General features: G+C 30.3%; 2 protein-coding genes across 8 annotated transcripts; both read right to left on the bottom strand.

Moving 5' to 3' along the window:
* Positions 1–211: 211 nt before the first annotated feature.
* LOC114187515 (cell division control protein 6 homolog B) lies at positions 212–5150 on the bottom strand. The gene is made up of 17 exons (XM_028075780.1): positions 4965–5150; positions 4806–4875; positions 4504–4724; positions 4127–4201; positions 3950–4050; positions 3725–3831; positions 3572–3631; positions 3350–3423; positions 3112–3162; positions 2868–2917; positions 2226–2361; positions 1757–1846; positions 1218–1280; positions 1036–1131; positions 833–922; positions 610–709; positions 212–497 (listed from the first exon to the last, which is right to left on the bottom strand). The coding sequence occupies exons 1-16, from the start codon at positions 5067–5069 to the stop codon at positions 677–679; spliced, it is 1422 nt and encodes a 473-aa protein (XP_027931581.1). The 5' UTR covers positions 5070–5150; the 3' UTR covers positions 212–497; positions 610–676.
* Positions 5151–10064: 4914 nt separating this feature from the next.
* On the bottom strand, positions 10065–14334 carry LOC114187230 (peptidyl-prolyl cis-trans isomerase CYP95-like). Of its 7 annotated transcripts, none has more exons than XM_028075418.1 (7): positions 14254–14334; positions 12317–12404; positions 12184–12238; positions 11979–12067; positions 11647–11705; positions 10831–11071; positions 10065–10597 (listed from the first exon to the last, which is right to left on the bottom strand). In XM_028075418.1, exons 1-6 carry the CDS (start codon positions 14265–14267, stop codon positions 11029–11031), a joined length of 348 nt encoding a protein of 115 aa, XP_027931219.1. In that variant the 5' UTR covers positions 14268–14334; the 3' UTR covers positions 10065–10597; positions 10831–11028. The 7 variants fall into 7 exon arrangements, with proteins under 7 accessions (XP_027931219.1, XP_027931218.1, XP_027931222.1 ...); XM_028075417.1 differs by having other exon boundaries at positions 11681–11705; XM_028075421.1 differs by having other exon boundaries at positions 11681–11705; positions 12003–12067.
* Between the last annotated feature and the right edge of the window lie 1387 nt (positions 14335–15721).

Here is a 15721-nt window from a genome sequence, read left to right as displayed (position 1 = left end):
CATAAATCTGTCATTTTTATTTTGATTTCCGTGAATATTCTTTTCCTATTTTTTCTCTTTGAAGAGCATATATACTCATCACACCACATTTCCTTAGTCCTACTCACTTCTAATTTACTATATTTTCAAACTAACTTTGGTTTTAGTGGAAACCATTTGGTGAATTTCTTACAATATGCTACTTCAATATAAAATAATGACAGAGAAGACATCTGAAAAAAATTAATTTATTAGTATGAAATTAATGTATCTATTGCTATTTTTTGCTCCTGAGAAAATACAACCTTTTCCCACAACTGCCTGAGGTAAGCTACATAAATCATACTGCCCGAACCAGTTCTTGAGAAATAAAAAAAGCATAAAAAATATACCCTAATAGCTTCTGCTTTCTGTGCAAAAAATCTGCCGAAGTGATTTCAACTCCATGCTTTAATCGAGTATACCACTTCATATAATATAATATAATGCAGACACCGGTTTGAACCAGAGGAACTTGTCTGCATATGCACAAGGAAAACAAGTTATTAAAACAGTGTGTAGAGAGAAGACGATAGACACGTTTAAAATTGATGTAAGGAAGAAAAAACACGTTAGACAAAAGCTTCCAACCTTAATCCAATGAAGGATCTTTGATCTCACGTCAAGTTGAATGAACACTACCGGTCTATCATCAGAATCATTTAAGACAGTTGTGAAAAAACCGTATTCCCTGCGTCAAGGAATTCAAATGGCAGAGAACAATTTAAGATAAACCATGAATCTCCAAATGTATATTAAATTAAGGATTAATAAAAATGAAATGATATAAGATCTTAGGAGACAGAAAGACTACCTGCAATGCAAAAGTAATATCACCCTCATTTACTTTAGGTGACACTCTTCTTAATTTATCCTCTCGAGATTGTCCTAGTTTAATAAGACCCTGCAGTTATATCATTTTACTCATTATCACTTTTCCTTACTGATGCAATACTTGAATATGAAAATTCATAATAGATCTACAAATACAAAATCTAATCAAATTGTTTGAAATACCTGGTCACTTAACACTCTGCACATGTTTGAAAATTCCAAGATTCCTGCTGGAGGAATTAAAGATGATTTGCATATCCCCACATATGATTTATACAACTGCAACATTCCATCATTATTTTTAAATTTCGAAATCAATATATGGGTTAGAATGGACCAAAACCTTGTGAGTGTGTGAAGCATACCTCTCCGAGCATTGCATCTTTCTTAGCTCCACGAAAGTGATTCATTGAAGAGCAGAGTATAATCTGCAAATAGTACATATCCAGAAAAAGTTAGAGCCAATACCTAGTATGAAAAGTGTTTATGCAATTAGGTTAGTTTGGTATTTGACTAAACGTGCCTTTTCAAACCACCTATACTTAATATTTTACCAAGTTACCATCCCTTCAATGACTTTGAACTCGTTACAATTCACATAGTTGATCAAAGGTCCCATCTTCTAACTTTTCATCGGAAAAAAGGTATAAAATCCAGATTATACAGGCAGAATTTTGTATCTTTTGCTGATGTATTTTAGTTAAAAGCCTTAGTAAGACACTTTCCATTCATATTTTGCTATTCAAACTTTGGAATACTCTATAAGAGTTGTGATAATAATTAAGATTGAAATTAGCCTACTTATACCTACAATAGCATCAAAAAGCATATGAAAAGATCTTTGTTCGTTCCGGTAATAGAAGCCTTAGCTCTACAGTTCATAGCACATTCTTTTTCAAGTTACCTGCTGATGATGTGGCAATGATTGTATCGTATCCACTACCGGTGATCTATAAGTCTTGGACAAGGCACGAGCCATATGATCAGTTCTTACCTGCAATTTATTTTGAAAACCTTAGGCCTTTAGTTAAAAAGTAGGATGGATAAGTAATAGAAGAAACTTTACTTATTTAATAAATCTAAAGTATTATATAGCCGTTTTTAGATGTCTTTAAGAATGGTTATAACAATAGACTCTGGTGAAAGTAAATAACGGTTCATTGTAGCTAGAACAAATTTTGCACATGTTATTATGAAACTAAGTTGCCTATACCTATGATGACTGATAAGTCAAATCAGACTAAAACTAATGTATCAATTTCTTGACAACAACCGAGAGCAATCACTGAACCTAAAAAGTTTGAACACAACTTAACGAAATATACTCAATCCTATTAATGAATCAAATGAGGAACGAATTATTGAACACTTACAATATCAAATTCACGTTTTTTAATAAAATCAGGAGCTGTGGGAAGATTTTGTTTGGAGAATGATATCTCTTCCAATGAATTGTTCAAATTGCAGGCAGATTCTCTAATTTCTGCTTCAAGCATCTCAATTGCACTCCTGGAAAGAGAAAAGCACTATTAAAGTTGTTCTGTTGCTGGATTTTGCTCTAGCTAAATTGACAAAGCAAATTGAGACATAACAGCTTGAACTTCCTCAATCCCCAGTTACGAACCAGAACGATACAACACAGATATTAATTAAGAATCTAATCAAAATGTAACGCTTCAAGTACGAGCAGGGAACTTTAACTGAAACCTCAATTTAATCACACAACCCCAACTAACTTCCCTTATCCTAGTTTTCTTGCTCTTGTCAGATACATTTAACTGTACAGATTAGTTATTATTTTAACTAACTCACTGGACTTTAATTCCCTGCACCTATTCCATGTTCAAGTTCAAGTACGGTTACTTAAATTTGGTAGGATTCTGGATTTGTAATAAAGATCCATTTCTACTTTTTCTATAAATAAAAATTACCATTTTAGATGAATAATCATGGATATTCTTATTCATGATCTCACGGGCATAAAGAGAAAATAATAATAATAATAAATGACTAACCGGCATATAGAAAGGGCATTTCGCATGTCTCCGGATGATGCTGCAACTTTCTGCAAAATACAGTGCTAATTAGACTCCACGCTATTTCAAGATGAATTAGGAAAGAACTGCTGTTCACTTGTCGTTAGCTTATTTATTTCAACGTCAAATTCGTCAGCAGTAAAATGGGACTCGAATCATTTTACGTAAAGAATAAAAAAGGTAGCATGGTCTGGAATTATTTTGTCAAGCATATTTGACTCACCCTAGCACATAGTTCCAGGGCCTGCTGTTGAAAGACACTGTAAGGAAGTTCCTAGTGGAGAAATAAAAAGTTGTTAAGAAAAATATTCAACAAGAAATGCAGGATTTGCTTCACATTTTTTCCACCAAGTCAGTAAACATTTTAACAGAGTATCAGAATGTCAATTTTGTTCCAGTAGTCATGATTAAAGATGGAGAAACATAAATCTATAACCCAATTTTAATAACAACAATCTTACCTTTACCCTTTCTTCGAGAATCTTGAGGATCTGATCTTTCGAGTAAGCCTGGAAATTTACAACAATAGGCTTGCCTAGAACAAAACAAACAGAAAAGATTAAAAAAGACAATAAAATAGTTTCCAATGGTTTACACAAGTAGGATAGCTCCAATGTTATTGTCAATGAGATGCATATAAAATGAGAAATTTTTATATAAAATTATTGACTTAATTTACTCACAATTTAATGATGTAAGTCTTGGAAGAAAACGATCAGCTAAGTCAATTGCATTAGCTACACCTGTATAAACAAACAGGATTAGTCTTGAATTACCCAGACTGATTTATTAACCACGAGGTGGAAACATCAGTTTTGCACTTTTGAGAAAATTACCTATTAATATACATCTGGAAAAAGGAAAGGTAGTGAGCATGAAAAGATCATGAAGAACGGCTCTGTCTTTGGTTATCAAATAATCTAATTCGTCAGCTACTATCAATCTGTTACAATGAAGGTATATTACTTCTTTGATAACAACCAAGTAGAAAACATGTATACATGTCAGTTTATATTATATTTAATTTGAAAAAATATAGTAGGCAGGGATATATTTCTTACGTCATGTTTTTGATAGATGATTTCTGAGAATACATGTTATGAAGTTGCTGTAAGGGCGAGGCTGAAACCTTTTTACCCTGCGCTTGGTTCAACCCAATCATCTGATAGAAAAGCCACTATGTCAGTCAACTGATAATGTTAACTTCAGTGTAATTAAATGCGCACCAACATTCCTACCTTTGTGAAAATATCCGATGTGCTGGCAAGAGTTGTACAGTTTACAGATAAAACATCGGGCAGCGGGAGACCTGCCTGAAAATTAGATAGTCAAGATCGTATTAGCAAAAGAACACAAAACACACTGTGGCTCCAGATAGAACAATCAAAGTGAAAGATCTAATTTAATGTTTCTTCGGTCAATTATATTCAATGGGCAAGTATGACACATAATTCTTCCTCATGATTAGTCAAGGAACATGTCAAACAAGCATACTAGATGGCATATTAGGCATATCAACAATCAAGGGATAATTAGCTTTTAATATTTCTGCAGCATGCGGAAATCATCAATCCGTAACAGCACCAAGAGCGTGAAACAAACAATTACACCATACCTCCTTAGCCCAATTGAGTAATTGCTCTTTCACTTTCTCCATAGACAAAGATTTCCCGGTTCCGGGACACCCGCATATATAAAGACTCCCAGCCTTTTTCTGTTCAACGCACCCTTTGCAGAACTCCAAAACAACATTCTGCTCCTCCTCACGGCACACAACCGAAGGTGGCGCAGTGGACAAATGCAATGCTAGCTTCACCGCCTTTATTTGCTCACCATCTATTATTCAGTCAACACTAAAAAAAATCAAAATCACCTCTAAAAAAAGACAGCGAGAAAGAAAAGTATCTCGAATCTTACCTTTGGGATTCCACCTGGGTTTCACAACTGCCGGATCAGCTTGGTTTTCATCTGTGCCGAAACTGTTTACCTGCAAACGAACGACAAGCAATCGGTTAATCACAGGAATTGAAAGAGATGAGAGAGAGTATGTAGGGGAATTAGAGATTTGAGAATTACATTGGGGGAGGAATTGGCGGTTGCCGCGGTGCATCGGCGGGGCGATTTGCGGGGAGGCGAGGAAGGGTGAGATCGCAACGAGCGTTTTGCAGCGATGACGGGCATTTTTGTTGCGAGAGTGAGAGAAGAATGAAGAGGAACTTGAAGGTTGAAGAAGAAACTGCGATTCTGCAATGGGGGAATGGAGAAGATAACAGATCTATAAGCTTTCTTTAGCGGGAAAAGTTTATACAAGCGCGCCAAATTGCGAGCATCTTCTTTCAACATTTTCCCGCGTCACTGTTCCCTATCTGTTTTAGTGGTTTCTTATAACTTCAAATTTCAAATTAATGCCATGTTATGTTACAAGTTGATGAAGGTAAAATAAAAAAAATAAATAGATTAAAAAATAATATAAGAACTTATATTTCTTTATTTTCCACTAAATTAATTATTTTGATAATTTTCACAAAACAATTTAAATAAGGAATTAAATAGCAAAAAAAAATGTTACCATTATAAAAAATTGATAAATGAAAGAAGATTTGTCATTTGAAATTAATAACTCAAATATATATATGTTTTTTTATTTCTTGATCTTTATTTTGTGCACTTATTATGTTTCCTCTTTTAAAAAAATGGCTTTCAATTTTGTTTTTTTATTGTCTACAAATAAGGAAGCAGACATATATAAGTGTTTAATGTATGCAAATGTAAAATAAATTAATATATATATATATATATATATATATATATATATATATATATATATATATATATATATATCTAAAATCGATATATAAATCTCGTAATGTTAAATAGTTTATAATCAACATATGTGTAGACATTACTTTATATCAAATATTAATACATAAAAAAGAAACAAACAATAATTAACTATTCACAAACTGTTCAACTAATTTAATACAATAACAAGGATGTTGTCAAAAACAATAACAAAAATAAATAAATAAAAAATGTCATTTAAAGCTCACCATGTTTATCAAATTTAAAATTAAAATATCTATTATTGAAAATATATTTATCGACTTTAAGTTTAGTTTTTCTCTATTTTTTAATGTTTTTATCATTACTCTTAATATACCACTTTTCCTTAAGAAGAAAACAAAAGAGTTTCATTTTAAAATAATTCACAAATTCAAAGAGAAGAAGAAATGTCAGTTTTGCAATCCATTTTAATGGCTTTTTAAATCATAATACTGAAAAAAAAGTATAGAATATTATTACTCGTGCATTAATTCATTAAATATTTATATTCAAATTATTCGTGTATTGTTTTATAAAAGTTAGACATATTTTTCTCCTCAAAATCCTTTTCAATTTTAAAACAAACATAATCAACCTATAAAAAAATCATATAAATGTGAAACATGTAGCAGATATATATTCAACTAAAGAGGTCAAGTAAAAGAAAACTCTAAATAAAACAACAATAAATTTGAAGACAAACGAAAAAACATCAAATTAAAAAAATAAAATTAAGAAAACAAAGAAAGAAACACTTTAACAAAGTAACTTCAAAAATATAATTAAAATTATTACAATAAATTTGTAAAACAAATCAATTAAATAATTAAAAAATCATGTTGGAAAGGGACTTATATAATTAACTTCCAATAAAAAATAAAAAATAAAAACTCGTTAAAAATTCATCGAAATATAGAAGGTATATAAAATCATGTATATATTAATGAAATGTAATTTGCTTAATTGGAGTTATAATCTCTCATTAATTTCATATTTAAAAGATATATCAAAATATATATGTGAATACTTAATTCATAATTTTGTAATCTCACATCTTCATGGTATTTTAATAATTTATCCTACATAATGACTGTGCCTGCCAAATTAATATATATGATCATAATATTAAGAATTCAAAGAAAATTAACGAATATTGCTCAAAGTTGATGCTTAAAATTAACAAAATATTTAAAACAAAAAATAGTTTAGTTATAAAATATTAGATTTAACAAAAAAAAAATGATATAATCAGCATAAAAAACCACAACGAAGCCACGCGTGAACATAAAAAATTGTGGCACCTAATTGCAGTATTAATTAATTGGAATTCACAACATGCATTATTTGCATGATCAATATTACAACAACTTAAATCAATATTACAGCATTCATGTTGCTGATTAAATTGTTGATATTTTGACCAAATCTATATAATCAATCTTTACTTGTTTGTCATATTCCTGCTTGATATTCTGACCAAACCTTTATTTCAAGTTCATAAGAGAGTGTGTAAATGTGATTTTCTTACCCATGGTTTCCTTTTTTATTATCCCAGATAGCATATTGTTGATAATATTTACCTGGATAGCATTGTTTTTTTGGTAGGTGAGAATTCGGTCTTTAAGACACAAATTCTAATATAGTTTTTTTTTTTAAATTCCGGTTAAGATTCGGTCTTAGGAATTTGAATTCTGAACTGGATTTTTATTTCTTTTTTTATATATATAAATAAGTTAGAATTAAGATTTTTGAATTTTGTTAATAAAATAGATTTAAGAGTTAATTTCTTTTGTTTTTGTAAAAAATGTTGAATTAGAGGTTAAATTTATTTTTTAAAAAATATATTTAGTATTGTGTTTTTAGTTATTTTATGTATATTATTTGAAAAAATAAAAAAATAAATATTATTTTATTTTATTTTTTGAATTTGTTGATTTAAAAATCGATTTTGTACTGTGTAGTAAATTATTTTATGTGTAATTTGAAAATATAAAAGTCAATTTATTTATTTATTTTTTTACTTTATTGATTATTTTTTTATAATAGTGATTTTGGAAAAAAAAATTAATTATAATAGAGGTAACTAAAGTAAAAACAATTAATGTATAATGTTTGAGGTGGTGGTGTATTATTTATTTTGAAAAATGATATAGTAACATTCATTTATTTACAACTTCTCTCACAATCTAATGTAGCATTGTCACTTTCAATTCTTTTAATCTTTTTCGATTTTCACATTGGTTATCTATGGAAGAAAGCAAGAAGAGAAAAAACAAAAAGGTGCAAATGCAAATTGAAAAAGAAAAAGCGGGAAGTGCGAGTGCAAACTGATGGACCGAAGAGCATCTTGTTGGTCTTCTTCAACCGCGTTAATCTTTGTCTTAATCGTTGTTCTTCGTATTCAAATCCTATTTTTCTAAAAACCCTCTTCTTCTTCGTCCCAATGGTGTGGGTTTTCTAAAAACCTTATTTTTCTAAAAACCTCTCTTCTTCTTCTTTGTCCTAACGGTGTGAGTTTTATAAAAATAATATTTTTCTAAAAACCCCTAGTCTTCTTCTTCATCCCAACAGTGTGGGTTTTCTAAAAATCATATTTTTCTAAAAATCCTTTTTCTTCTTCGTCCCAACGTTGAGGGTTTTCTCATTGGACATGAATTTTTCTTTCTTCGATAACTTCAGTAGTGACACTTTCATGCCTTGAGTTAATGTGATAGAGTTAATCTTCATATTCTTATTCCTTCGAGTGGGTCCAAATTTGTCCCTCTTTGTGTTTTGGAAAAGGAAAATAAAAGGTGTATATTTCTTCTTTTTCACTACTATTGTGCAATATTTTTGTTTACGCATGATTACATAAGTGTAAACATGTGGTATACGTTTTGAACATGTGTGAAAGGATGTACAAAACCTATTTCAATCTTCACTCTCTTCATTACCAATAGGGAGTATATGTTGGTGAGCCAAGGAATGAAATTTTTGTAATTTAATCAACAACATATGAATTCATCCCCTTACTATGTGTCAACCCGTGACTTGATAAATGCTAACACACGTGCAATGCATTGCACATGAATTTCTATTTTTTCAATAACTTCAATAGTGGCACTTCCATGTCTTGAGTTCATGTGATAAAGTTAAATCTTCATACTCATTCCTTTAAGTGAGTAGTGAGTCTAGTTTGCCCCTTTTTGTTGTTTGGAAAAGGAAAATACATGTTTCTATATTTCTTCTTCACTACCACTGCGCAATATTTTTGCTTATTCATGACTACATAAGTGTTAACCTATGGTATACGTTTTAAACATGTGTGAAAAGATGTACGTTCTGAATTCGCACATTCTCCCAATTGTATTATCTGTTAGCTTTTATAGGTCCAGGTTAATAAATTAGCCTTCGCACTTTCCAATAAAGTTGACAGGTCTTGTCATAATGGGAAAGTGTAAGTGAGGTCATTTATTTGAAATATCTGTCAGCTTTTACAATTGTGAGAGTAAATTTTTGAATTAACACGTTATCTCAATTGAAGTATTTGTCACATTTTATAAGACTAATATAATAAATCAACTTTGGCACCTCCCAATAAAATTGACAAGTTTTGTGATGATTAAAAGGTGGAACTGAGGCCATTTATTTCAAATATACGTCAACTTTTATAGTGATGTTTTCAAATTGACTTTTATATTTTTAAATTAAATTAAATTAAATTGACTTTTATATTTTCAAATTACACATAAAATAACTTACTCCACAATACAAAATCAATTTTTAAATCAACATATTCAAAAGAAAAGAAAATAATTTTTATTTTTTTATTTTTTCAAATAATACATAAAATAACTAAAAACACAATACTAAATCTATTTTTTTTTTAAATAAATTTAACTTCTAATTCAACATTTTTAACAAAAGACAAAAAAAATTAACTCTTAAATCAATTTTATTAAAAAAAATTAAAAAATCTTAATTCTAATTTATTTATAAAAAAACAAAAAATAAATAAAAATCTAGTTCAAAATTCGGGTCACCGAAGATCAAATTCTGACTAGATTTAAAAAGAAAACGACTATTTGTAAATTAGGATTTGTGTCCTGAGGACCGAATTCTCACCTAGCTAAAAAACAATGCTACCCAGATAAATATAATCAAAAGTATGGTACCTAGGATAATAAAAAAGGAAACCGTGTCATTGGGGTAAAAAAATTGTGTGAATGTACGTAAGAGAGTAATAAGAAGCCATATTTATAGGCAATACGCACAAATAACCAATTGTATAAAAAAAAAACAAACTCAGGACCTATCTACCGCTTACTGTCACAACTAATAAAGCATTTAAAAGTAGTAATTGGATAAACCAACTCTCAGAATTGATCAAACAATACCAGATCACAATTTATTTAACAAAGACAAAGTTCGAACAGTTTCAGCGTTTAGCCTAAACTTGAGTAAACCAGAAAATACTTGTTTTACGAGCATTATATGACAGATGATGAGGACATATCTGACTCAGCTGAAACTTTCATGTAATAATCTGAAGAGCTTCCTGAGAAGATTTCTATCCTTTCTCGTTCCTCTTCTGCATATTTTAAATGTTTTCCCTTCTCCAATGATCCATGATGGTCCGCAGAAAATCCATCTGTTTCCATTTCTGATTTATTTATCTCCTCAGAAAATCCATCATTATCCATTTTTGATTTATTTATCTCAGTTTCTGATGATTGTGTGTCAGGATCCGACGATCTTCCTGATTCAGATGAGTAGTATTTTCTCCTTTTCCTTCTCTCTTTTGAAGATTTCTTCTTTTTTCCTTTCGTCAGTGTTACTTCACTATTAGCTTCAGATGATCCTTCCCGTTGCGCTTCTAATATTGCTGAAACCATTTGCAGAAGTTCCTGCTATTTGGAATTGAATAATTAGTTCTCAAAAGTTTATGCTGTGCTTTTAAATTTCTAACATACTATTATGATATAGAAAAAAAACTATAGATTTTATCATAAAGATTTAAGATGTTGTCCATTAATTTTTGCATCACACTTTGGTTCTATAAATATAACCATGAAACAAAGTTTAGTAAATTCCTCTGTATAAAACAGGTTGTTTCTAAAGGAGAACAATTTTTGTTTACCTTGGATTGTGAAGATTTCGTGTCAGAATCTGAAAAGCTCCCAAATTCAGATGAGTAGTATCTTTTCATTTTCCTTCGGTCTTTTGAAGATCTTTTATGTTTTCCCTTCCTCCGTGTTTCGTAATTATTGGTTTCAGAATATATCGCTATAGTACAACATTCATGACAGAATATGCTCTTGATTGTGACTTAGCATTCTCACCCGGGAACTTGTAACCATATATGCTTTCTCCACCAGTCCCTGCAAAGCATGGAAAATATCTCGCAATGTTTAAAAGACTAATACAAAATTAACAAATTAGATAGCTATATCACTCATCCCAATAACAGGCCAAACTTTGTTCATGTAACATGAAAAACTTTGTTATATATTCAAGCTAGAAGTAGACTTTAAGTCTAACTTTATCCCAAAAACCGACTTGTAAGGTGAGATTTGCATCCAACTTGTATACTATAAAATTGTCTTATCTCTATCTAATGTGGAACTTTCAACACATCTCCTCACATTGAGGAATATACATCGCATGCGTGGAATTAGCAATGGATGATCCGATAACGACCTAATAACGGATGAAACAATATATCCAAAAAATTTCGCTAGGATAGACTCTAACCTGAATTAGGTTTAAATTCCACTTCTAACCGTTCTTAACTGACTTAAAAAATAAATAACCATTGTCACAGGAAATGCTCAAATGGAAATAGGCCGGTAACCTGAACTACTAAATTATCGAATAATAAAGCATAAAAAATGTGACCACATAGCTAGTATCAAATTGCAACCTTAAAAAAATGGGTAAGGTAAGGTAAGGTAACTCATTGAGATGCAATGGATACATAGAAAAAATACCATTTCGATTGACAAAGTCTCCTCCCTGTAAAACCAAAACCAGCCATTAGTACACATAACACTACTACAATACATAAAAAATGAGGCTTGGTTTCTTGAAACTTCTAGAACAAGGATGAACAACATAAGATGCACAACCTTAAAACTGTATCACTAGAAAAGCATTCGGGGCCATCAACCCAGTGTATCCTACAACAAGGGGGTAATGGACCACTACTAAACCATGCTCAACCACAACAAGACATACATGCAACTACCATATAACAATCTAGATACAAGAATAAATGGAACAACAAACCTGCACAATAGAACCTTTTATAACCTGATGGAAGAAAGAACCCTTGTAGTCAAGTGGTTTTCCAGTATTTGGACTCGTACCTTTTTCTCCTGAACACAGAATGAAAATTTCATACAGAAAGGGAGGAAATCAGGAATTGGTAACTCATTGATCATAAGCATGTCTAAGTACATGTAATTCCTCACACAAATCAGTTTTATAATACCTGTACATAATGCACGAAAGTTTTCTGCAGTCATGGGAGCAACATTGGATAAAAGCTGCAAGGGAGAATTATCATTAGGTTTACCATTGCAAATGTTGCAGCATAAACAGTAAACATACAACCAAGAAAGTACCTTGAAAACCATCCTTTCAACAGGATCTCCATCAATGGACACATCCATAAACACCAGGGGCTTCTTCTTCTTTCTCATCTTCCTTGGGCTTATTTATCAATATTTAAAACATTATTAAACAAACACCCAAGTACCCTTTGATTTGAATGAACAATACATCAACAGGGAATAGAAACTGATTCTAGTTGCATGTCAAGAACATAAAAGCAGTTTCCAAGCTTGTGATATAAATTTCCAAAATCTACATCAATTCATGTCAAATTTGAGTTAGACAAATGTGAATCTTCAAATTGAGACAGACAAATGTGGACCCTGTCAAACAATGGTAACATAACATTAATGGCATGCTCTCACAAAATGCAGTAGCAGCTAACAAGTTAAACATTTCACTGAGGCACCATCAGTGTGCTACTGTACACCTTAATTTCCCCTCATTGGCAACACATACAAAATGTTGAAGTCAAGCCAGCTGAATTTTCACAAAAAAGTGGGGATTTTTAATAAGTGCAAATAATCAAGGGCACGCGTTTATAAATTTTAAAGGAAACACTTGCAGGAAAAAAAAAACAGTATTACCATGTCTTAAAGAAGGGAGTTGCTGCAGTTTTTGATGATGTTCAGATTTTAGTAGAGATGTGTGTCTTAGATATACTAGCATTAGACTTTGTGTGTTCTTTGTAAGTCTTAGCATACGTGTACAGCCAATAATAATCCCTTTAATCAATCTTAATCAATATAATAATGTAATAATTTATTAGTATTAATTTAGGTACGCTTTGTTCAAAACATCACAATAAGACAACTAGAATACGCATTCAATCGATTAAGTCCTAATATGATCAATTAATTCAATAACGGGTACAAGTGTGACTTTCTTACTTTCACATTTAATGGATTATGTACTTAACAATAATCGATTAATATCTTATATGTAAACAAGATTAGCTCTCGCATTTAGTCAATTAATTAAGAACTAGTATTATTAATCAATTAATATAAGTTTCAGTCAGTTTCTAGGCTTTGCAAATAGATCAATCTGACTTTTAAGATAATCGATTAATTCAGTTATATCAAATTTCTTTAAATCTTGCATCTCTCATTTGAAAACAACTTTATGATATTCCAACATTGGAAGAACGAGAGAGTGAGAGTTTTTTAGAGTAGTCATAATGCTGAAATCAAGTTTGGCAAGAAGATGAAAGATTAAGGGGTTTGTTCATTGACTATAGGGTTTTTGTTTGTAAAATCAATTTTCAGGTGATATCTTTCTGATAAATTTGTTGATTCTATTGTAATTAATATATGTGGTAAGATATGAGCTGATTGAGTGTCTTAATTTTCTTGTCTTTAGTTTTATTTATTTTTTAATTGTTTTGGTAGTTAACAATGCATCTCACTCCAATTATGTCAAAGAGATTCATAAAAATGTCTAATATATTTTTTAAACCTTGAAAATAATCATTGTTGTTTTCAAACCAATTCACCCCTTTTTGTTTGAATTTAGCCTGTTTTCTTCTTTAACAAGTAAGAGAAACTAAATTAATTGATTGTATGTGCTTAGATTTATAAAATCTCCCTCTCATCTGGATTTCAAAAAAAAAAAATTAACTGCAAAAGTTGACTTTAATGGAAAAATTTATCAGTGACCAGGAATTGGTTCTGTTCATATCAATCTAAGCATATATATTGCAGCGATCACCAACTGGTAATGATAGATAATGATATCGCAGAGATAAACCACAGCCAGTAAGCTTAAACCTAAGAAGGATTAAGAAATTCAGACCAGCAAGAGAAACATTATACACTAACGGAATCAAACCAATTAGTGAAGACGAAAACAAGTATTTAAATAAACCAAAAAAGACAGAACAAAAACATTAATACAGAGAAAGACATCAAATTAAGTAAGCAGTGTTGGAATGAAATCCAGCCATTACCTGATAACCTTCATAGGTGCCCGGCGCTTAGCGAAAGATCCTTCGACACCGTCGACAAACACTTTTTGGAGTAACGGTGTGTTTTTGGGAAAGTTATTATTTTATATTCAGTTTTTTGTTTTTAATTTAAACTTTGTTTAAAAGTTATTTTTTTTATAATGTAAATAATTATTGTCCTGATCTTTAAGGCGATAATACATATGTTCTGTAATATTATTTTACACCCATCAATTAATTTATTAGTGTATTACATTGAGCATTTTCAATTTAATCAACTAATTTCAAGCTTTAAGGCACTATTTTCTTTATTCATTGCTTTTAGACATTAAATGTCTAATTTCTTCTTTTCTTGTATTTTTTTAAAGGTTTAAATACCTTTTTGGTCCTCATTTTCATAGTTTTTGTTACGGATGATCCTCATTTTGACATAATGTTTAAAATAGTCATCATTTTTATCGAATGTTTAAAATGGTCATCATTTTCGCAATTCGTGTTTTATTTGGTCATTTTCTGTAACGCCGTTTAAATCATTAACGAAGTATTGTACAAGTGGCACGATTTGTATTAGGGTGTGTTACGTGTACTGTTCATATGACTAATTAATTTGATTAGTTTGATATTAGTCCCATGTTCAAAATGACATCTTAATAATTAGTTTGATTAGTTTGATATTAGTCCCAACATGTTCAAAATGACATTTCAATTTGAGCATTGAAGTGATATTGATCTAAGCTTGGGAATAGCCATATGTACAGTACACGTAACACACCCTAATACAAACCATGTCACGTTTCGTTAATGATTTAAACGGCGTTACAGAAAATGACCAAATAAAACACGAATTGCGAAAATGATGACCATTTTAAATATTCGGTAAAAATAAAGACCATTTTGAACATTGTGTAGGATCATCCGCAACAAACAGTACGAAAATGAGGACAAAAAGGTATTAAAGCCTTTTTTAAACAAGTTATTATAATCTTTTACTTAAGTTATCAATTTTCAAGTAATTTATAACCTGGTTGTTGAAATACATAACTGACTTTACTTTATAAACGAAAATAACCTTAAATTCTTAATTTTTATAGAAAAAATCTAATTTCTTAGAAACCAAAATATTTGAGTTAATTTAATTTTATAATAAAAGTTCAGTCCATGTCCATATATATATTTTAAGTAGTTTTGGAAAAATCCCAGCAAAAGCTGAATTTAAATATAAGTAAAGAGGTGAATTTCCCGAATTACCCCTGCTCTCTTGAATAATTAATTGAAACGTTGGGATTAAAGAGTTACTAGCACCATGATTCGTCAAAAAAACAAATAAAAAAACTTTAATAAATCAAATTATATAATAATAAAATATTTAAATATATAACGTACACTGTATAATTTTTAAAAATCATCAAATAATTTAAAATTAATATAAAACCATATATGGATAAGAAACTTTCAATGTAACAGTGGATTT

The sequence above is a fragment of the Vigna unguiculata genome, chromosome 6, assembly GCF_004118075.2.
Source record: "Vigna unguiculata cultivar IT97K-499-35 chromosome 6, ASM411807v1, whole genome shotgun sequence".
In the NCBI taxonomy this organism is placed as follows: Eukaryota; Viridiplantae; Streptophyta; class Magnoliopsida; order Fabales; family Fabaceae; genus Vigna; species Vigna unguiculata.
The sequence above is the reverse complement of the archived record's forward strand: the minus strand, read 5'-3'. Positions and strand labels throughout refer to the sequence as shown.